At 42.0% G+C, this 22,884-nt stretch overlaps 1 protein-coding gene across 1 annotated transcript in view; it reads left to right on the top strand.

The window, feature by feature from the left end:
* Nucleotides 1-22,884, top strand: part of Eip63F-1 (Ecdysone-induced protein 63F 1) — a 168,797-nt gene that overhangs the window by 133,496 nt on the left and 12,417 nt on the right. Inside the window, exons 4-6 of the mRNA XM_067154637.2 lie at nt 8,008-8,151; nt 18,606-18,766; nt 21,605-21,716. Coding sequence (XP_067010738.1) covers nt 8,008-8,151; nt 18,606-18,766; nt 21,605-21,716 — 417 coding nt within the window. The remainder of the gene's footprint in view (nt 1-8,007; nt 8,152-18,605; nt 18,767-21,604; nt 21,717-22,884) is intronic.

Consider the following 22,884-nt stretch of genomic DNA (forward strand, 5'->3'; position numbering starts at 1 on the left):
CAGTTACTGGAAACAGGGCTTTTATGGACACGAATGCAGTCACAGATATAAATATGAGTCTTAAAGGGTATCGTAATTAATACTCGATCAACAGGGTACAATGGAAAATTATTTGTCACAGGACGCAAATTGTCGCCTGTAACCTCTACCAAACCTATGCCAGTATATTTGTTCAGTCTCAATCTGCCTTTGAATTCATTTTCACTATACTTCATTAGAACATCAGACCGACGATAATATAGTCGTTCTACAATGTTGACCATTTCTACAATATCTTCGTCGAAAGAAGATGAGATAGCCATAGAAAATTTTAACAAACACAATGTTAGTTGCTGTTACCGAAGTACTGCACACGCGTCACCAGGTTAACAAATAGATATCTCCTGGTCAGGGCCCTCTAAAATAATATTTTGCTCTCCATTGACTGTTCCTGGAAGCTTCTAGCAAAAAATGGCCATCTCAGACTGAGGGCATTTCAGTTTGTACTAAAAATTGCATGAATGAAAAGAAGCACGACCGTTTCACCCTTGCTGTTCAAATAAATCGTCTTGGAATCTAGAAATACGTTCCCCCCTGAGAATGATTGGACCTGGTGGCGAAACATTCAGCGTACCCTCTGTGATTAACATATTTTTTTTACTTCACTTTATCCATAAATTTCGGGTTAGGCTTCAAGCAAGCATACATAAGTCGAGTAACTTGGGCTGCATACAGTTGGCCACGGAAGTTCGTCTCAAAGCGTTGGGCACCTTGCTAATTATAAGTATCAGGAACAAACCATGTCAGGGAAGTAGGGAAACACGCACTTGTCACAAGACCTTGTTCACAACCTTGCGGTGCAGTGCCCTTGTTGGTTACTGGGTCAAGTGTGACAGTTCGTTTAGTAGTTTTATGTAGTATTACGATAATGGATGACAGCAACCTTTTTAGTGCCGTAATTGAAGAATCCCTGAAAAACGGAGTGGTGGCTGAATTTCACGTATAAATCATTTTGATAAGTTTGAGCATTATGCCTTAAAATTTTTTAAATGTACTTATTTAATTGTATTAATAATTATATATTAGGTAAATATATATCCGCCTCTGTGATGTAGTAGTTAGTGTGATTAGCTGCCAACACCGGAGGCCCTGATTCGATTCCCCTCTCTGCCACGAAATTTGAACAGTGGTACGAGAATTGGAACAGGGTCCTCTCATCCTCGAGAGGTCAACTGAGTAGAGGGTCTTCCATTCCCTCCTCAGCCATCCTCGAAGTGGTTTTCCGTGGTTTCCCACTTCTTCTCCAGGCTAATGCCGGGATGGTGCCTAACTTAAGGCTACGGCCGCTTCCTTCCCTCTTCCTTGGCTATCCCTCCCGATCTTCTCATCCACCAACAGCACCCTGTTCAGCATATCAGGTGAGGCCGCCTGGGCGAGGTACTAGTCCTCATCTCCAGTTGTATCCCAGACCCAAAGTCTCACTCTCCAGGACACTGCCCTTGAGGTGGTAGAGATGGGATCCCTTACTGAGTCCGAGGGAAAAAACAACCCTGGAGGGTAAAATTATTAAGAAAGAAAGAAGATAAATATATGAAATTAATAATGATATTATAATTACATTATTAAAATGATATTCAATTAATCATAATGTTATAATTTGGATAGAAATCGACATACTTGAATTGTGCACTTCACCACTGATGTGTACAATATGTTTGTGTGTGCACGACCCAAGAGTCATAAACACGTAAAACATCTCTTTTAGTTTGTTGCAATGGTGCCAGTGAAGTCTTGTAGTGTTTGGCAGAGTTCTGTTAATGTTGATATTCTACGAGGAATTCAGTAAACTGCCGTACATTTAATGGTTGCGTATCATACGCGTCACCTAATAGTGAAGGAATCCATAAAAATGTCTAATATCTTCACAGAAAGAAGTTTGGTTGAGTAGTAATTACACGAAGCTTTACACTTTTTAAAATAGGGGCTTTTACATTTTAATGATTGCAGTGATATTAAATTTATAGTCCTTGACTAGCGTCGTGTTCTTCGATTCATGGAGCACCGTGTTCGATTCGCGATTGGGCCGGTTGAACCTATAAAAGCTAGCTCGCCCTGGAGAGAAGCGTCAGTTTGGTTTGAAAGGAGGGGACCTGCAGTCACAACTCATCGGCGAAGAAGGACAGTGGTGGCGGCCCCACAACCTGGGAGGTACGGTCGTCGGCTGTCCCGATCAATCTATTAATACAACTCTTCAGCAGAGAATCACCGATCATCCGAGACGACTGGGAATATCTCACGGGACTCCAGCCCGATCATACTTCAGGCTCACCATCACAGGACGACGACTCCACTGAGCCCTCCAGCGCATATGCAGTCGACGACGCCGATAGCTTTCATCGACCGCTTCGTCAACCACTCTTGCCACCGGACCCACAGTTCCCGGCTATTGATAACTTGCCAGAATTCCAGCAGTCCAACAAGCGACCGATCCATCGCAGTACCACGTATTGCCCCTGTGCCATAGCAGGACACTCCACTGGGTCGGTATGCCAAGGACAGTGTTCATCTACCAAACCCCTCGGCAGCCACACCGGCCTTACCGCTGATGGAAAGTGTTTCAAGATCTGCGATCATCAGCGATTATACGCCAACAACCCGTGTCACATGCACACTCGGCGAGACTTAACCACGACCTTAGTCTATGGACTCAATATTATACTATACCAAAGTTTTCCCTGGCAGGCCCTGCACGGGCAGTAGCCAAAATTCCCCCTTGCTCCACTATGATCAAGATTGATCTCAAGTCTGGCTTCTACCAACTCCCAATTAAAACACCTCACCAGAGGTTTTACGGAATCTACTATACGGGGGCCAATATGCCCTCACCAGATTTATTTATTTATTTATTTATTTATTTATTTATTTATTTATTTATTTATTTATTTATTTATTTATTTATTTATTTATTTATTTATTTATTTATTTATTTATTTATTTATTTATTTATTTATTTATTAAGTGGCGAAGTTAGGGCTCTTGGCCCTCTCTTGCACTTAACCACATACAATTTTTTTATTTTTTATTTTTATTTTTACAGTATTCATCTAAAATATCATTGTAATCTGTTACTGTTATTGGAACATGTAAGTCAGATAAGGAATTACAATAATACAATTAATTAAGATTACTACTGATGAAATATTATAGGATAAATAGAGAGTGGATAATAACAAAAAGAAATATATCAACTTATAACCTAAAGAATATATCTACAACTAGCTTAAAGGAAAACTTATTCAAATATAAGGCTAAAATAAATTAACTGAATATTAGTATGTTACAATCTGAGTATGCTAAAATCGATGTTACTATGTAGTCTATTTCTAGGAACAGTCTGTAGCCTTAAATGACAGTAGTAAGAACGTAAATGGGATAGCCTAAGAACTTAAATCTAATGCGTAATTTTTGGTTTCATTCACACGTCATTCACTCTTACATTCACTCGAGTCAACAGTATGTACTCTGGAAGAATTTATGGTAGGCTGTTTTAAATGTCCTAGACGAGCAAGACTTGTTAATATCTTCCGGGATCGTATTCCATAACCTCGAAGCAGATACCAGGAATGAATGGCTGTAGGTATTTGTTCGATGCGGTGCTATTTCAAGTAGTGATCCGGAACGAGTGTTAATTTTGTGGAATGAAGAAAGAAGCCTAAAATTGGACGATAGATAGGTGGGGCTGTTTGAAGAAAGCAACTGACAGACGAGGGTCATTTGGTGGATTTTTCTACGGTCATTTAAACGTAGCCATCCCAACTTTTTGTAGTATGGTCTTATATGAGCATCATGTCGGAGCTGGACGGCATATCGAATGCAAGAGTTCTGTACACTTTGTAGAGTTGGTGCTTGTTCACAGGTTAGGTCAGTCAATAAACCGTCACAGTAGTCAAAGATTGGAAACAGAAGTGTTTGTATGAGTTTTAATTTAAGGTCCAGTGGGAGAACATGTTTATGACGCTTAAAAGGATAAATGGATGCATGTATTTTTCTGCACACATTAGTTATGTGCTCATTCCAGGTCAGAGTCTCATTTACGGTGACCCCAACGTTTGTAACAATCTTGGAGTATGGCACTTCGGTATCATCAATGGTAATTGGAGGAGGATTGTGTTTACTATTTAGAGCACATAGTATTTTTTTATGTCCAATTATTGTGCTTTGGGTCTTTCTTGGGTTGATGAGTAAGGCATTGTTTCTGGCGTACGTTGTGAGTCGTTGTAGGCCTGTATTCATATGTTGGATCGCTTCGCATATACTATCTACACTGGTATGGTAATATACCTGTAAGTCATTAGCATACAGGTGGTATTTACAGTGGACAAGTGGGGATGAAATATAATTCATATGCAGGCTGAATAATAAAGGTCCCAGCACAGATCCTTGAGGCACGCCAGATAATCTGATAGCCCATTTGGACGTAACATTGTTTACTGAGACACACTGACGACGATTTGTGAGGCAGGATATAAAGAAAGTGAGCGCATACCGGTCGACGCCAAGGGAGCGCAATTTTGAAAGGAGGAGTTGTATGTTGTTTGTATCAAATGCGCTGCTAAAATCAAGGAGCGTGAGTACCGTCGCCTGTCGTTTATCCATAGCAAGCCTCATATCATCTGTTACCCGAAGAAGTGCTGTCGTCGTACTGTGGCCCTTCCAGAAGCCAGATTGCAACGGGTCTAGTAGTGAATGATATCCTCAAGGAGCAATTTAACGTTTCAGCTATTTGCTACCTCGACGACTGGCTCATCTACGGACAAGACCTTCCAGTGTAAGACATTTTTCTCTACCCGGACCTGGTACTCGGGATAACAGTGAACGTGCGCAAGTCAGTGCTAGTGCCTACTACTCGTATTGTGTTTCTAGGAGCCATTATAGACACTAATCCTCAAACAGTGCAGTTGACGGATGAAGTATAACGCAGAATACTTCAGTATGTGAATGTGATACCCAGATAACCAGACGATCTCCCACAAATCGCAGGGTATGTGTCTTGGCCATGTTACGTCATGGCATGGCCCCTTTTCCCTGTTCGCCAAATCCTTACCAGAGAAGCCTACTGGTCTCGAATGGTTTTCAACCAAGTAACGTTGGCTCCGGTGCGTAGTATTGGACACCCCTCTCAGGTGATAAGTGTATACACCGACGCTACACCCAACAGTATCGCGTACGAGTCACCAGAACTTAATACAGGATACGCCAACACGTAGACAGCAGCGGCTCTCTACGGGGCCCCAGCAGTGCTACGTTAGATAACAGACAGGAATTTAAGGTTGTGTTGTCTGATCGTATCGGCAGGGTGGGTGTTTTCAGGACGGAATGGATATTGTGGGTTGCATAAAACTACATTGGAAAGGGCGACTGAATCACGCTGTATATTTTGGCACCAATTTTCATTAGTTTTCATATAATAAGTTGGCACAGGTCGTTCTGAGAGTGCGTGTCTCTCGTGTTACGAGAGACGACGATAACAATAGCTGCAACCAAATGACAATTACTCTACTTACGAACTTGTAAAAACAATCTTTTTCGACCCATTCTACAAGAGCGTCATGATCAGTTACCAGATTTGTATGCAGTGGTAGGCTAGAATGCACGGCTCTACTTCTCAGTGGACGTTTTGGCAGATTTTGGCTCTGTCTGAAGCATATACATCCAACCAATCCCAAGCTGTCATTCATACCGATTTAGGCCTATATCGGCAGAAACCTATATCTCGAAACCTAGTTGCCAACACTAATGTTTACATTCAGCACGTGGTTAACCTATCTCGTTCAGCGTGGGTGGCATTCACTACGGTTTGCGATCTTTTGCATTTTCCTTCAGTAATTAGTGTGTTTTTTTTTAAATTAGTCTTTATCTTTCTAGTATAGTACAGTTTAGCATAGCATAAGTTAGTACAATGTAGGTTTACTTATTCAGAGTATAAAATAGCTGTAGTTTTATTTACGTCCGTGTATCAGTGTACTTAGTTCGTCGTGTTTACCATGTCTCAGTCTAGTTCGGGAAAAACAAGTGGCAAGAAATTGAGAGGTGTGAGACAAGGCACGCCCTTGGGAAGCCAGGCCCGTGAAATTGTGTCCAACGTGCGCGAGTACTTTGAGAAAGAAAAGGAGAACGGTGCTACATTGCTTCCTTTAGCACAGGCCGTACAGAGAACTGCCGACGCTACCGAAGTAAGTAAATACACAGGAGTGGCAGTTGGAAAGGAGAAATACCACGCTGAGAAACACTCTCCTGGATCCTCTAAGCTTGAAACGCCGGGTAAGAAAAGGAATCGGACCAAACCAGTGACGAATTTACACAGTTTCCATAAAGATGCCATTCGTGGACATATTTATGACTACTGCCGCAGAAAAGACCACCCTACTCTTGCGAAACTACGCTCTAGTCTCTGAGGGAAAGCGAACTGTTTAAGGGAAGCAAGACTTCACTGAATGTTGTGGTAAAGTTACAAGAAATTAAACGGCCGACGAGTATTAACGGAGAGAAGTGATAATGCGATGTGGCGCTGCCAGTTTTCAAGGGACGTTATGAAGGACAATTTTGATTCGATTGTGTGGTTAGACGAAACCTGGATCAATGCAAACCATACCGTAGGAAAAGGCTCTGTGGAAGGTACAATGGCAGTGCCCACAGGTAAGGGGGGCTACATGCCGGTACCGCAAACGGACTTGTTTAAATGTACTGAGGTCTAAGAAGACTGGATAGTGTTAATTTTCAGAACTGGTTTGAATACGCCTTAATGAATAACCTGTCTGAAAATTGAACGATAATAATGGACAACGCCCCCTACCATTCTGTAATTCAGGACAAAGCTCCGAGTGGTTAAGGAGGCACAACATTCCTGTGCGGGACGACATGAAGAAGGTGAACTTGTGAAAGAAAACCAGCCACAGTTTCCAGTGTGTGTCGTGGACGAAATTGCAAGACGTCATGGACATAAAGATATTCGACTTGCACTTTATGATTGCCATTTCAGTGCAATAGAAAATTTGGGCTCAGATTAAGGGTGAAGCTGCTTACTGCACCCAAGGTGGAAAAACCTGTTAGCCGAAGCTGTTAGTGCCTATGACTGGAGGAAAGTTGTGCACAGTACACAACGATTAATACGTGAGGCGTGGGAGAATTGAGATGTGGTGGAGAACTCCATGGGAAGTTTCATAATATCTTTGGGAGCTGGTGATATTGACAGTGATTCATTGTTGGAGGGTACCAGGGACTGAGATCAGTGGCCAGTAGCGGTGACTGATGTGTTATTTCCACACTCTCTTTTATTCTTAATAAAAGTCTCTTATTAGTGTCAGGTGTTGTTAGTAAGTGTAGATTTTGAGAATTTGTTTTCAATCCATATTCATTAGTTTTTGTGAGTACGGTACAAGGGCTGTTTACCGTGGTCGTTTAGAAGTAAGGCCGTGCGTCGTCTAGCCGGTTCTTCTCCTGTGAGTGACGTCGGAGTCCCAGGGTCTCTTAACTTGGGAGCGTGGGTTGGCGACCATGGAGCTCTTAGCCGAGTCCTCACTGTCATCCACCTCACTTGGTCAACTCTTGCTCCTTTCCGACCCCGACGGTATTAGGTTCCGAGGACTGGGAAGTCTTTCATTTTTACGCCGTTCGTGGACCTTATATTTCTTTGGCCGAAACCTTCATTTTTCGAAGTGCCGGATCCTTTCCATTTTACTCTCTGATTAGTGTTATTAGAGGATGGCCTTAAAACAATAATCACCATCAGCACCACCACTCGCTCTTCCGTAATGTAGCGAGAGTAACATAAATTCTAGGGGTTCTGATGGACCATACCCCTAATGTGTACGCAAATCTCATAGCATAATCGTTGTGCAGGCTAGTATAAGAAAGTTTGTGTTCCAACCTATTAGTATCTAAAATTTCGAGCTGTAATCTTTCCAGTGCAGAGTGGCATTCTGCTATTTGTTGTGGTTGTAATATAAATATGTTTGTCTGTGGTCCCAGATCTGCGAACAGCGTTCGGTCTACTGGACAGGAACCGTGATGGGCGTGTTACAGCGAGTGAGCTCCAGTTTATGCTTCAGAACTTGGGTATCCACGTCAAGGACGAACTGGTTCAACAGTTATTACATGCGGCCAGTCGGACAGGTAAGATACGTCACGACCCCATGTTCCCCTAGCATGCATTAACACTTTTGATAAAGACAACTAGCAATATATACTAGCATGATCTTGTACTGTCAATTCGAGAAAGTTTCAGAGAAACTATAACGCACGACCCGGAGTGAAATACGAAGTTAGGCCCTACCTGATTAAATTTTGCGTAAAAGGTTGCTGGAACCAAATATAAATAAATCAGTCAATTACACAATAGAATACCTCTTATTTGACAGGTATTAGTTATTAGTCTAATATCGAACAAACCGGCTGTTGTCTTCCATAATACCGCAGGCTCTCACTGTTGCGAACAGTTTGTCTTCTACTTAAAGCAGAACAAATCCAAATTAGAAAGGATTATGAGAGTTGTATGATGTCTAAAGATTTTACCACATTTGGAACATCTGGTAGGCGAGATGAGATCCCAGACATTTTTTTAGAATTCGTTTTACGTCGCACCGACACATGTAGGCCTTATCGCGATGATAGGATAGGAGAGGCCTAGGAGTGGACAGGAAGCGGCCGTGGCCTTAATTAAGGTACAGCCCCAGCATTTGCCTGGAGTAAATGGAAAACCATCTTCAGGGCTGTCGACAATGGGGTTCGAAGCCACTATCTGCCGGATTCAAGCTCACAGCTGCGCGCCCTTAACCGCACGGCCAACTCGCCCGGTGATCCCAGGCTTACAGTACAAGATAAATCGCTTACCCTACATGCCAAAGTAAGCTTTTTTTAAAAATCGTGTGCTCACATAGTGTATGTTCATTCCATGAATTATATTTGTACATCATTCACTTATTGTCTTACGAATATTGAAATGTTTTTTTATTTACATAAGCATGAAAAATCAGCAGTTGTTGCACATCTACATGGTCAAATATACAAAAGTCTCTCATTGTTCTACAGATACATCCGAAAGGGATTGAACATTTATGGGCATCAATTAATAGATCCTTAACACATACTAAATGATAACATTGAAAATGAATATTTAAGAAACTAAGCTTAAGCAGCAACTGAATATTTCTGAGATGACACACACCTACTGTATAGCTGACTCATCATAGACGTAACAAATTCATAATGCACATAGCCCTTAGTCTTCAATAAAATAGTATAATATTCTTAGAAAACAACTGTGTATTAAATAGAACAACAATTAAATGTCACTATGTCACTACCTGACTGTAGAATATAAGCTCTGAACCGCGTTGTGGAATACAAATTACTAAAAACTTTACCTGGTAATTAATTCATAACGATTAAATTGCCTATATGTACCAAGATTGTCACACTTAACTTCTTCTTCTTCTTCTTCTTCTTCTTAATCTGCTTTCCCTCCAGACTTTGTTTTTCTCTCGAACTCAGTGAGGGATCCCACCTCTACCGCCTCAAGGGCAGTGTCTTGGAGCATGAGACATTGGGTCGGGGGATACAACTGGGGAGGATGACCAGTACCTCGCCCAGGCGGCCTCACCTGCTATGCTGAACAGAGGCCTTGCGGGGAAGTGGGAAGATTGGAAGGGAAAGACAAGGAAGAGGGAAGGAAGCGGCCGTGGCCTTAAGTTAGGTACCATCCTGGCATTTGCCTGGAGGAGAAGTGGGAGACCACGGAAAACCACTTCCAGGATGGCTGAGGTGGGAATCGAACCCACCTCTACTCAGTTGACCTCCCGAGGCTGAGTAGACCTCGTTCCAGCCTTCGTACCACTTTTAAAATGTCGTGACAGAGCCGGGAATCGAACCCGGGCCTCCGGGGGTGGCAAGTAGTCACACTAACCACTACACCACAGAGACGGACCACACATTACTTGCATGAACAATTCTGCCAACCACGAACCTATAACTTTAATGGGACCGGAACAGTAACTTACACAGTTTGTGCTTCAGGATTATACCCTATATACCAATACAAATGTATTCAAAACCTAAGGAATAGATGGATACGCACACACGTGCATTCACTCGCATTGAGAGGTATATCAGTCACGGCGCATTATTCACACTAAGAGCACATACAGAATTCACGAAATCCTGTCCGTGTGACAGGAAGATATCAGTCACCTTCATCACACAAAGTTACTAGGATGCACACAATGACATGTTTCAGTCTTGAAAGAACATCATCAAATTCTATCAAATCACACTCAAACATTGCTGTTTATTTCTGTTTAAATACTTAGGAACTTGAAATCTAGAACATATCTTAATGAAGTCCTCTTTTATCTCCACTCTAGCGTAGAATGCGAGATGTTGCTCTGTCATTGGTGCGAGTCCGGCTGGCTAGCCAGTCCATTGATCTTCCGCCACACCACGCCTTACACCCTGTATTTTATTTCTAGGTATTCTATTTCTAGTGTCCCCTTATTATTATTATTATTATTATTATTATTATTATTATTATTATTATTATTATTATTATTATTATTATTATTATTATTATTATCCTTGCATTACAATTATGTTGTAGACTATACAAGAGTTCTTAATTAGCATCTAATGGACTGCCTATTACACCGGGAATTTTTTGTTATGGTATTTACTTTTGGAACTTTTTTGCAAAATCTAGTATTTTTGCTATATTGGAAATAATTCGATCTTATTCAGTTCAACATATTAAAACAGTGAATGGTTCTTACTAGGTCCATTCTCGTTTGCCTCAATGCCGCTGCGCTGCAGAAATGTATAGTCTCGGGATAACGCACTGGAGGGGCCGGGGTACTAAATGCTGGAGTACGAATCGCAGCGGAGCGGAAAATTTTTACTGAATAGTAAGTGGATATAGCCTTTAGTAAGAGAGTGTCAAGGAAGTGAGTGGAGCAGAGCAGTCAATAGGAAGCTAGATTATGTCATACCATCGAAATGCAGGACTGGAGAAACTTGGAAACGCATGTTTGAAATATGTCGCATGCAAGAACACGAAGAAACAAATCTAAAGAAGGGAAGTCCTGGAAGTGGTTAAGATGAAATATGATGTGAGTAAAGGACTGCGTTCAAGGGTTGGGTTGAAAGTGAAGCATGCGCCTGTGAGGAAGGCAACCCGCACAGTAGGACTCAACGACGGCGTCGAGTCCTCCCCGTGGGGTCGGACGACAACTAGCCCGCCCTTATACTTCCACTTATCAGCGCGAATGGATTTCTTTAGTTCCCTTCTCTTCTGAACTTCTTTACCCAATGTCGACAGTGATGTGTGGTCTGGGGGTAATGCACTGAGTTATGAATTCTGAACGCTGGCGTTCGAATCCCAGCGCGGCGGAACATTTTTCTGAAAAGTAAATAACTCATTCCTTTTAAGTCAATGCATCCACTACGTATATATCTTTACTACATTGCGTCTACTAAATCAAATTGGAGGTACAAACACTTGTGTGAATGGATATTTTTAGTCCCCTTCTCTTTAGAACTTCATTACGCAGTATCTCAATGACAACGTCCGACTCGTTGGCTGAACGGACGTAAAGAAATTAACATTATTATTATTATTATTATGATTATTATTATTATTATTAATCTTCCCTAGGCCGTCTCCTTAAGTCCTATATCTCCCCTGAGTCAGCTTTCTCCATAAGAGCCTACGTATAGCCGCAATCTTGCCTCGGAGACCCTAGCAATAGAAAGTTGCACATGGTCGCCATCTTGCGCAATAGCCCCTAGGCCGTCTGCTTAAGTCATATGTCTCTCCTGGGTCAGCTTTCTCCATAAGAGCTTATGTATATCCGCCATCTTGCGACATCGTCCCTAGGCCGTCTCCTTAAGTCCTATGTCTCCCCTGGGTCAGCTTTCTCCATAAGAGCCTATGTATAGCCGCCATCTTGCGACATCGTCCCTAGGCCGTCTCCTTAAGTCCTATATCTACCCTGAGTCAGCTTTCTCCATAAGAGCCTATGTATATCCGCCATCTTGCTACATCGTCCCTAGGCCGTCTCCTTAAGTCCTATGTCTCCCCTGGGTCAGCTTTCTCGATAAGAGCTTATGTATAGCCGCAATCTTGCACAGTAGCCCTTGCGCCTGCTTCCCAGAGTCAGTGCGATAAAAGCCCGTATATAGCCGCCATCTTGCACATTAGCCCCTGTGCCATCTCCGGCCTTTTTTCCCTACTAACATACAGGAACTCAAACAAGGAATGTAATGAAGTTGTCCACGGGAGAAAAAAATACGTACATCTGGGTTGGTATCACTGAAAATGGAAATTACTGTGATGGTTCTAAAGAACAATAGCAAGTCCCAATATACTCTGGTACTCATGCGTGAGCATGTGATCGCTTACAACCAATCGGTAAACAGAACCAAATTTGGGATTTTTGGTCTGTTGTTTGATGTAGGTATAAGGGTGGGCTAGTGGTTGGAAACACGTCGAAGGCAGCGGTCGGCCGACCCCAGAGGGGAACCGGAGCCATTACCCCAGCTGTCTTAAATACAGGGGATCTTTATGTCGGTTTGTTCAAAAGTAGGTCGTTGGCCCCTGATGTGCGGGTTACCTACCTCACAGGCGCTATCCCCATTTTCAATCCAAACCTTGAACAACTTCCCTTACTCATATCGAATTTCTTGTGAACTATTTCGTGGACATTGTTGTTTTTCAGAATTCCTTAGTTCATATTTTATCATCCGCCATATTTCAGATATTTCCTTCCAGCCATCCATGTCGCCGCCATGACACATTCTACACAGCTGTTTCTATCGTCTGCTCTGCACCTCTCACTTCCTTGCTATTCCTATCACTGAAAGTTATATTCATTTAGTATTCAGTAAAAATTCTCCGCCTTACTGGGATTCGAATTCCACTGCTCATCATCAACTCTCCAGTGCGCTACCCCAAGACCTTATATGAATGTCGGACGTTGTGACTGAGATACCGCGTAATGAAGTTTTAAAGAGAATAAAGCTAAAATGATCCATTTACTCAAGCCTAAGTGCCACGAATTTGATTTAATAGGCGCAATGTAGTAAAAATATGTACGTAATGAATGTATTGACTTAAGTACTGTATCAGTTATTTACAACACAGAAAAAATGTCGGCCGTACTGGATTCCAACACCAGCGCTCACCATTCTCACTACCGCGCGTTACCCTTAGACCACACATCGCTGTCGGACGGTACCATTGAGAAACTGGGTAATGAAGTTCTAAAGAGAACGGAGCTAAGAAAGGCCATGCACTCAAGTATAGGCACCGTGAATTTCATTTATTGTCCGCATCTGTGGTGTACTGCCACCTCGGAGCCCCGGTTTCGATTTCCGGCTCTGCCACGAAATTTGAAAAGTGGTACAAGCGTGGAACGGGGTCCACTCAGTCTCGGGAGGTCAAGTGAGTAGAGGCGGGTTCGATTCCCCCCCCCCCTCAGCCATCCTGGAAGTTGTTTTCCGTGGTTTCCCACTTCTCCAGGCAAATGCTGGGATGGTACCTAACGGCTGATTCCTTCCCTCTTCCTTGCCTATCACTTCCAATCTTTTCATCCCCCCCACCCACCAGGCCACTGTTCAGCATAGCAGGCGAGGCCGCTTGGGGCGTACTGGTCCTCCTCCCCTGCTGTATCCCGCCATCCCAAAGTCTCACACTCCATGACACTGCGTTTGAGACGGTTATGGTGGGATCCCTCGCTGAGTCCGGGGGAAAAGCCAACCCCGGAGGGCAAGCAGATTAAGAAAGAAACAAATAAGATGCAGAATCAATCAATCAATCAATCAATCAATCAATCAATCAATCAATCAATCAATCAATCAATCAATCACTACTGATCTGCATGTAGGGCAGTCGCCCACGTGGCAGATTCCCTATCTGTTCTTTTCCTAGCCTTTTCTTAAATGATTGCAAAGAAATTGGAAATTTATTGAACATCTCCCTTGACAATTCCAATCCCTATTTCCCCTTCCTATAAACGAATATTTGCCCCAATTTGTCCTCTTGAATTCCAACTTTATCTTCATATTGTGATCTTTCCCACTTTTAAAGACACCACCCAAACTTATTCGTCTACTGATGTCCTCCCACGTCATCTCTCTACTGACTGCTCGGAACATACCACTTAGTCGAGCAGCTTGTCTCCTTTCTCCCAAGTCTTTCCAGCCCAAATTTTGCAACATTTTTGTAACGCCACTCTTTTGTCGGAAATCGCCCAGAACAAATCGAGTTGCATTTCTTTGGATATTTTCCACCTCTTGAATCAAATAATCCTGGCGAGGGTCCCATACACTGGAACCATACCTAGTTGGGATCTCACCAGAGACATATATGCTCTCTTCTTTACATCCTTACAACAATCCCAAAACACGATCATAACCATGTTCAGAGATATGTACCCTTTATTTACAATTCCATTTATGTGATTACCCAATGAAGATATTTCCTTATATTAATACCTAAGTATTTACAATGATCCCCAAAGAGAACTTTCACCCCACCAACGCAGTAATTTAAACTGAGAGGACTTTTCCTATTTGTGAAACTCACAACCTGGCTTTTAACCCCGTTTATCATCATACCATTGTCTGCTGTCCATCTCACAACATTATCGAGGTCATTTTGCAGTTCCTCACAATCTTGTAAGTTATTTATTACTCTGTACAGAATAACATCATCTGCGAAAAACCTAATCTCTGATTCCATTTCTTTACACATATCATTGATATATATAAGAAAACATAAAGATCCAATCATACTGCCTTGAGGAATCATCATCATCATCATCATCATCTGTTTACCCTCCAGGTTCGGCTTTTCCCTCGGACTTAGCGAGGGATCCCACCTCCACCGCTCAAGGGCAGTGTCCTGGAGCTTCAGACTCTTGGTCGGGGGATACAACTCGGGAGTATGACCAGTACCTCGCCCAGGCGGCCTCACCTGCTATGCTGAACAGGGGCCTTGTGGAGGGATGGGAATATTGGAAAGGATAGGCAAGGAAGAGGGAAGGAAGCGGCCTTGGCCTTAAGTTAGGTACCATCCCGGCATTCGCCTGGAGGAGAAGTGGGGAAACCACGGAAAACCACTTCCAGGATGGCTGAGGTGGGAATCGAACCCACCTCTACTCAGTTGACCTCCCGAGGCTGAGTGGACCCCGTTCCATCCCTCGTACCACTTTTCAAATTTCGTGGCAGAGCCGGGAATCGAACCCGGGCCTCCGGGGTAGGCAGCTAATCACGCTAACCACTACACCACAGAGGCGGACATGCCTTGAGGAATTCTACTCTTAATTATTACAGGGTATCACCTACTCTAATTCTCTGAGATCTATGTTCTAGAAATATAGCAACCCATTCAGTCACTCTTTTGTCTAGTCAAATTGCACTCATTTTTGCCAGTAGTCTCCATGATCCACCCTATCAAATGCCTTAGACAGGTCAATCGCGATACAACCCAATTGACCTCCTGAATCCATGATATCTGCTATATCTTGCTGGAATCCTACAAGTTGGGCTTCTGCGGAATAACCTTTCCTAAACCCAACTGCCTTCTATCAAACCAGTTATTAATTTCGCAAACATGTCTAATATATTCAGAAAGAATGTCTTCCCAAAGCTTATATGCAATGCATGTCAAACTGACTGGCCTGTAATTTTCGGCTTTATGTCTATCACCTTTCCTTTATACACAGGGGCTACTATAGCAACTCTCCATTCATTTGGTATAGCTCCTTCAACCAAACAATAATCAAACAAGTACTTCAGAAATGGTACTATATCCCCACCCATTGCCTTTAGTATATCCCCCGAAACCTTATCAATTCCAGCTGCTTTTCTAGTTTTCTACTTTGGTATCTTACTGTAAATGTCATTGCTGGCATAGGTAAATTTTAATACTTCTTTGTTATTAGTCACCTCCTCTATCTGGACATTATCCTTGTAACCAACAATCTTTACATACTGCTGGCTGAATACTTCTGCCTTTTGAAGATCCTCGCATACACACTCCCCTTGTTCATTACTGATTCCTGGAATGTCCTTCATGGAACCTGTTTCTGCCTTAAAGTACCTATACATACCCTTCCATTTTCCACTAAAATTTGTATGGCCACCAATTATGCTTGTCACCATGTTATCCTTAGCTGATTTACTTGCTATATTCAATTTCCTAGTAAGTTCCTTCAATTTCTCCTTTCTTCCACGCCTATGTCTAACTCCACTTCTTTCCGACCTGCACCTCCTTCTTAGTCTCATAACTTCCCTATTATAATATAGTGGATTTTTACAATTTCTTGCCACCTTTAAAAGTACAAACCTATTTTCACATTCCTCAACAATTGCTTTAAACCCATCCCAGAGTCTTTTTACATTTTTATTTACCGTTTTCCACCGATCATAGTTACTTATTAAAAACACCCTCATGCCTGTTTTATTATTCATATGGTACTGCCTAATAGTCCTAATTTTAATCTCTTCCTTTCTTTCACATTTGTTTTTAATTACCACAAAAACAGCTTCGTGATTACTAATACCATCTATTACTTCGGTTTCTCTATAGAGCTCATCTGGTTTTACCAGCACCACATCCAGAATATTCTTCCCTCTAGTTATAGTTCCATCACTTTCTGAATCAGGTTCCCTTCCCATATTAACTTATTTGCCATTTGTTGGTCATTCTTCCTGTCGTTCGCATTACCTTCCCAATTGACATATGGTAAATTGAGATCACCTGCTACAATCACGTTCCTTTCCTTATCGTTTCTCATATAGCTGATTATCTTATCAAATAATTCTGAATCAGCATCTGCGCTACCCTTTCCTGGTCTGTACACTTCAAAGACATCATGTTGCGTATTATCTTTAGAGATGAGCCTTACCCCTAGAATTTCGTGTTTGTCATCTTTAACTTTTTTTGTAGCTTACAAATTCTTCTTTCACGAGATTGAATACTCCCCCTCCTACCATTCCTATCATATCTCTACGATACACCCTCGAGTTCCGTGAGAAAATTTCTGCATCTATTATATCATTTCTCAGCCATGATTTAACTCCTATTACAAATCTGGTAAGTATGTATCTATTAAATTACTTAATTATATTCCTTTCTTTACAATACCTCTACAGTTGAGCACTAACATTTTTATGTCATCCCTACTTGATTTCCAGTTCCCTGTACCCTTATCACCGCTCCCTAGGCCGCCCTGTTTCCCTGAATGTACCTCCCTATAACCCTTCTAAACAAATTTCCTAACTTATACGTACCACTGCGGTTTAAGTGAAGGCCATCTGAGCCCAGATCCCTGTCTCCTACCCACCCATTAGGATCTAGAAATCTCACTCCCAGTTCCCACATACCCACTCCATACTCACATTTAAATCCCCAATCACCTTCCAGTCAGTATCCCTCCTACACAGTATTCCACTGATAACAATCTCCGCTTCCTTAAACGTCACCCGTGCTGCATTTACCATAACCCACACATCCCCAACTAATGTATATTGGTACTTATACCTGCTTGTCTTGCGTTATTAGTACCAACGTGAAACACTATCACCTTCTCCTTTCCCTCCTCCTTCTCTTCTACTTCCCTCAACATCTGCCTTAACCTAATTCCTGGATAGCACTCTACCCTGGTACCTTTTCCTCCACACACATTCCCCATATGTCTAACGATAGAATCCCCCATGACCAGAGCCTCAACCCTACCCACCTCATTTGATCCCCTCCCCTCCTGGTCAGTCCTATCTTTCCTGACAGCTGCAGAAGGTACTTCCTCCTCCCTTTCCTCCATCCCATGACCCTGTTCCACCTGTCTTTTCCTATCCACTACTCCACATTTTCCTTTCCTACCTCTTCCCTTTCTCTTACTTCCACACTTCTCGGCAACAGTTCCCTGTTCCTCATCTTCCCTCGGTTGTTCTACCTGCAGTGACTCGTACCGATTTCTCACCGACACCTGTCCTGATTTCTGATCCTGAATAGAGCCCTTAGCCTGCAATCTCCTTCCCCTTAAAACATAGAGCACCTGTCTTCTACAATTCCTCCATTTCCTTCCCATCCCTCTATTACACAACAAATAAAACTACACCTGTATATTCCGAATGTGTCTCGTAGTTGACAATAATTACAACATTACCATTTACTATGATGGAAAGAGGAAGGTATTTGTCTGCATTAAGAACAAATAGATTCCTGATAAATGCAATGGCAATTCACTGGCTGTGCTCTTCATAGAAAATGTCAGTAATCGAGAAATTTGTCACGCTAAAGAAAGAAGAATGGTTGACCCTCCTATACGAGCCGCCACTGGCCGCACTAATTAGTGCGAATAAGGCAGCGTAAGAAGAAATGTTATGATCCGGGAGGGAGGCGCTTTAAAGTTTTTGCCCCGTCGCTTAACGTTACATTCTCTGTCGTGAAAGTATTGGTACTGACACTACACAAACACAGGTTAATAGACCATCAATCTAAAGATGACAGATTCCCTAAAATGAAACAGCAGCATTTAAATTAAGTTATAATTGTTTTAACTGTCGTATTTCAGAGGACGGCCTGATCAACGAAGCAGAATTCCTGCAATGGGTAGCCCGCATCCAGGCGCTCTGCCAGGAGACGGAATCTTCAGATGACAAGGACGATGTCACCAAGGATCTCATAGCAGCTTTCAGAGTCTTTGACCGAGACTGCAACGGCTTCATCACTAAGGTAAAAACACTTTCCTTAATATGTACGAGCTGTGTTACCCCTGCCCATATTCTAAAAGCGTAATGAGTATCGGTAGGACGGGATCAGGACACCTTGGAATACCACCGGACTGAGTCTGGACATGAGCTCTGAGGTTACTCTCCAGCTAAGCCATCACTAGGATTCGTTTCTTCAGTCACCTCTACCGCACAAACGCTATAGACCTAACTCTCCATTCTGTGTACGTGATGATGATTATGGTTTTACGTTCCACTCAAGGTACGTAGAATACAAGGTAGGGAACACGAGAGAAGTGCGCAGTAGCAAAGCAGAGCTGTGACGACACGCAGGACCCTCGCGTTGAATGAGGTAGTTCGAATAAGAATCGCTGTGCACGCAGAAGCTAGGTGCTAATAATACACGATAGTGACATATCTGTGGTGTATAAGAAACCGTGTGTGTTTATTTTATGTGATAAAACGTAAAAAGGAGTAATAGTGTACACTTTTCAGTATGCTTTGTCATGCCATTGCAGGCTGCACAGATCATAACAGGCACGCGAAGGAACGAAACATACACTTTCATGTATTCCCTAAAGCCACTGATCTAAATAAATGGTGACAGAAGTAATCAAGACATTATCGAAAGCTATCTTTCTCAGCTTCGAGATCATTGCTTCTTAGCCTCAATGCTTCCAAGGCGATAAGAAATTCCATCTGTTCTCCGGAAGATTATGAAACACTACGCCGAAATATGTTACATACTACTGATGAACTCGATCAAAACTTGGATATCGTGTGCCAGTCTAAGGCCAGTGTTGAGCCCACAACATCCTATTCTTTACCGGAGGATGAGCAAGGATTCGTTGAAGCCCTTGAAGAGCTAGTAAAACAGCTCGAGGAGAGTCGCGATGACCTGCTTGAAAACTTCACAGGCTATATTGTAGCTTTTAGGGTAAAGAAGAAGAACCTCGATATAGTAAGCAATTACGGAGAGAAAACAGGTCAAACTACAAGGGGTGGAAATTAGATTTGAAAAAGAGTTCCTTTTTTTTTGTTGCAAGTTGCTTTACATCGCGCCGACACAGATAGGTCTTATGGCGACGATGGGATAGGAAAGGCCTAGGAGTTGGAAAGAAACGGCCGTGGCCTTAATCTTGTTTACTTTGTTCGATGATGTGATCTTTCTTCTTCTTCTTTATATAATAGTAATAATAATAACAACTCGTGGACCCGTGCTGCTCCGTAGCATTCCTGGTAGTGTAGTGTATAACACTTTTTTCCATACAATATTTCTCTTTGCTTTGACCACTCGGCCGTACCCGGATCTTGCTCGAGATAGTGTAACATACAATTGGCAGTGGCTGAATACGTGTTCGGGTCTGTAGACACCCACTTTTTCAAGAGTCTGTCCCTGCGCTTTATTAATGGTCACACAGAAGGCTAGTCGACTTGATACCTTCCCGTCTGTTTTCTCTTAGTAGCATATTAGGATCGTTCTGCCATCTGTTGAGTATATTTAGAAGCTGGGGAAGGTCAGTGAATCAAAGAGTATGTAGCAGAGAATAGTATTCTTCCCCCATTAGAGGACTTCACAGGTAGTAATCAAACATGGCTGCATGCAATGACATTACTAATCATGAACATCACATAATCAGAGCATTAGCAACCTGCCAAGTACAGAATGCGGGTAAGCCTTCGCCTGCAATTACTGGAGTGATCATTTAATGATTTGATTTTATGATTACTCAAAGTTGGCTGTGTCTCATGATTCACCAGCAGCTAATTCTGGAGAGAATACAAGAGAAAAGAAGTAGAACGGACGGATTTGCCAAAGCTTGTTTTTAGTAAACTCTTTTAATATATAGATGATGATGGGCGTTCACTGCAACCAATATTGCAACTGTGAAGAAAACTGCAGATGACAGCAAAGAAGACTGGATTACAAGTCTCGTATACTACATGGCTGACAGAATACAAGAGGTGCTAGTACTATCCCATGCGAATTATGTGGGTAAATTTAGCTGTTGGAGGTGATCCCATGCACGAATGTTGGTTATGATTGGGAAAGATGGCTTTGTAGACATCAGAAAGAAAGAAGCTCAGAAAAATGCTGGGCCCAAAGATAAAAGATGGCAGTGGCGACTCAGATCGAACAGGAGGAGTGGTTGAACAAACAGACTGACGAAAAGAATCTTAGAATTCTTCTAGGAGAGCAAGACAGAGCCAGAGATTGATTTAGAAAACTAGTCAAGGAGCTTCAAAGAACACAAAACTGTAATTACATTCAATCAGCATTCAGCCTTGTGAAGGCACAGTACTACTAGTAGTAATGAAACTACAAAGAGGTCAAAGTTACACATCGAAAATACAAGCAAATATATAGGCATTATTAAGAAGATATCAAAATTAAAAAACAAAGAGAAGTGGTATTCTGATAGACACCAACTTTAATAGCAAAGTTGTCTCGTATATTAGCAGTGGATTGTATTCTACTACTGGTTTGGCATTTGAACCCAATTAATTAATTTTTCTGTAACTCCATGATCTTGCAATGCATTCTGATAAGACGGTATGGTATGCGATCTAAAGCTTTCTCAGCATCAAGGAGGGCAATGTCAATGGGCTGCAAAGATCACATCAGTGGTTCCAGATCCATTGATGAAGCAACACCAACTTTGGTGGAATCGTACAATGTCACGCAATCGTTTGTCGAGAATCCTTTTGAAAATTTTCATTGAGAACAACAGAGGCAGATTGAGTTGGCCAGTCTGTTGTGGATCTGTTTAAGAAATGTAGTGAATGTCACTATATCTGTTTAATGCTGCTTTAAAAATGTCTGTCTGTTCCATCTTTGTAGGATGAGTTAAAGACAGCCATGGACATGATCGGCGAGCCAGTGACGGAGAGTGATCTGAACGAGATGCTTTCCATGGCAGACATCGACCGCGATGGCAGAATAAATTACGAAGGTAAACCTCATCCCCTTGCATGAGCAACTCCCTTCTTAGGTTGGTTTGGTAGTGTGCATTTAACAATACCTTGAAGTTCATCACAGATGATTCTTACTGATGATTGGTCCCAAATAGCTCTAGTTCAAGGAGCGGTTAATGAAATAACAACTTTTTTAAAATTTAACATGTTTATTCCTTAAATCTTGAACAAAGCAGACATTCGAAAACTAAGCAGTGTTGCCAGCTCATTTTTTACAGTGTCTCTAGAGAGCAATCAAAATGTTCCTGCCTTCACTCTAAAGTTCCTAACCCTACTAAAAATTGTACATAGGTAACTAATTAAAATTAATAAAATGGTATATTTTTAAAATGTGGCAAAAGAAAATAAGGGAATATGATGTAAGCACTATTGAAGGCTAGGATATGTGTTGTTCTACCTAGAATGTATAACACTGTTTTAACATCTAGCAAAAAAATAGGAAAGAAAATTAGTGACAATTTGGAGAATGGGTGTAAACATTTATTACCATACATTCGGATGTAGTAACAAACAGATTAAACTGCAGTAGCATGCTCACTCCCCAGTTTCAGGAGATCCAGAACTACGGGATGGGGCAAGACAATTCGACAAGATTTAAAAACACCTGGATGAAAGAAGGAATTGAGGTTTGCAGGAAGACAAGTGCGAGAGTAAAGGAAAAAGAATGAGAGAGTAAGATGGTCAATGCACGAAGGGAACATAGCACAAAAAAATGAGCTAGAGAGAAATCCAAGCCATAGAAGGTAAGGGACGGTCAGAGACCTCGAAGCAAACGGAGACAGCTCTCTGCATAAGGGTGATAGAAGAAGAAGAAGAATCAATCTCGAAATGTAGTTTCTAATTTTACGGTTGATGTTTAACTGCAAACTACAGCAACAAAAATGCTTATAATATGTGAAGAAACTGAGAATTCAAAGATTTGTAGAAAAGGAGAAGATGAAGTACTGGGAGAACTGTACTCAAAAAGTGGAGCAAGATGGGAGAGGCAATATGAAACTGTTGCCCAAACTGGTAAAAAATAAAAGGAATGCAGTCAAAACCATCAAAACAATCAAGGATGCCAACAGAAACCTGGCCAGGAAAGAAGAGGACATCAGAGAAGGACAGAAGCAGATCACCAGCTGTTGAAACCTACACGGAAGAAGA

This window comes from Anabrus simplex, chromosome 10 (genome assembly GCF_040414725.1).
Source record: "Anabrus simplex isolate iqAnaSimp1 chromosome 10, ASM4041472v1, whole genome shotgun sequence".
NCBI lineage: Eukaryota > Metazoa > Arthropoda > Insecta > Orthoptera > Tettigoniidae > Anabrus > Anabrus simplex.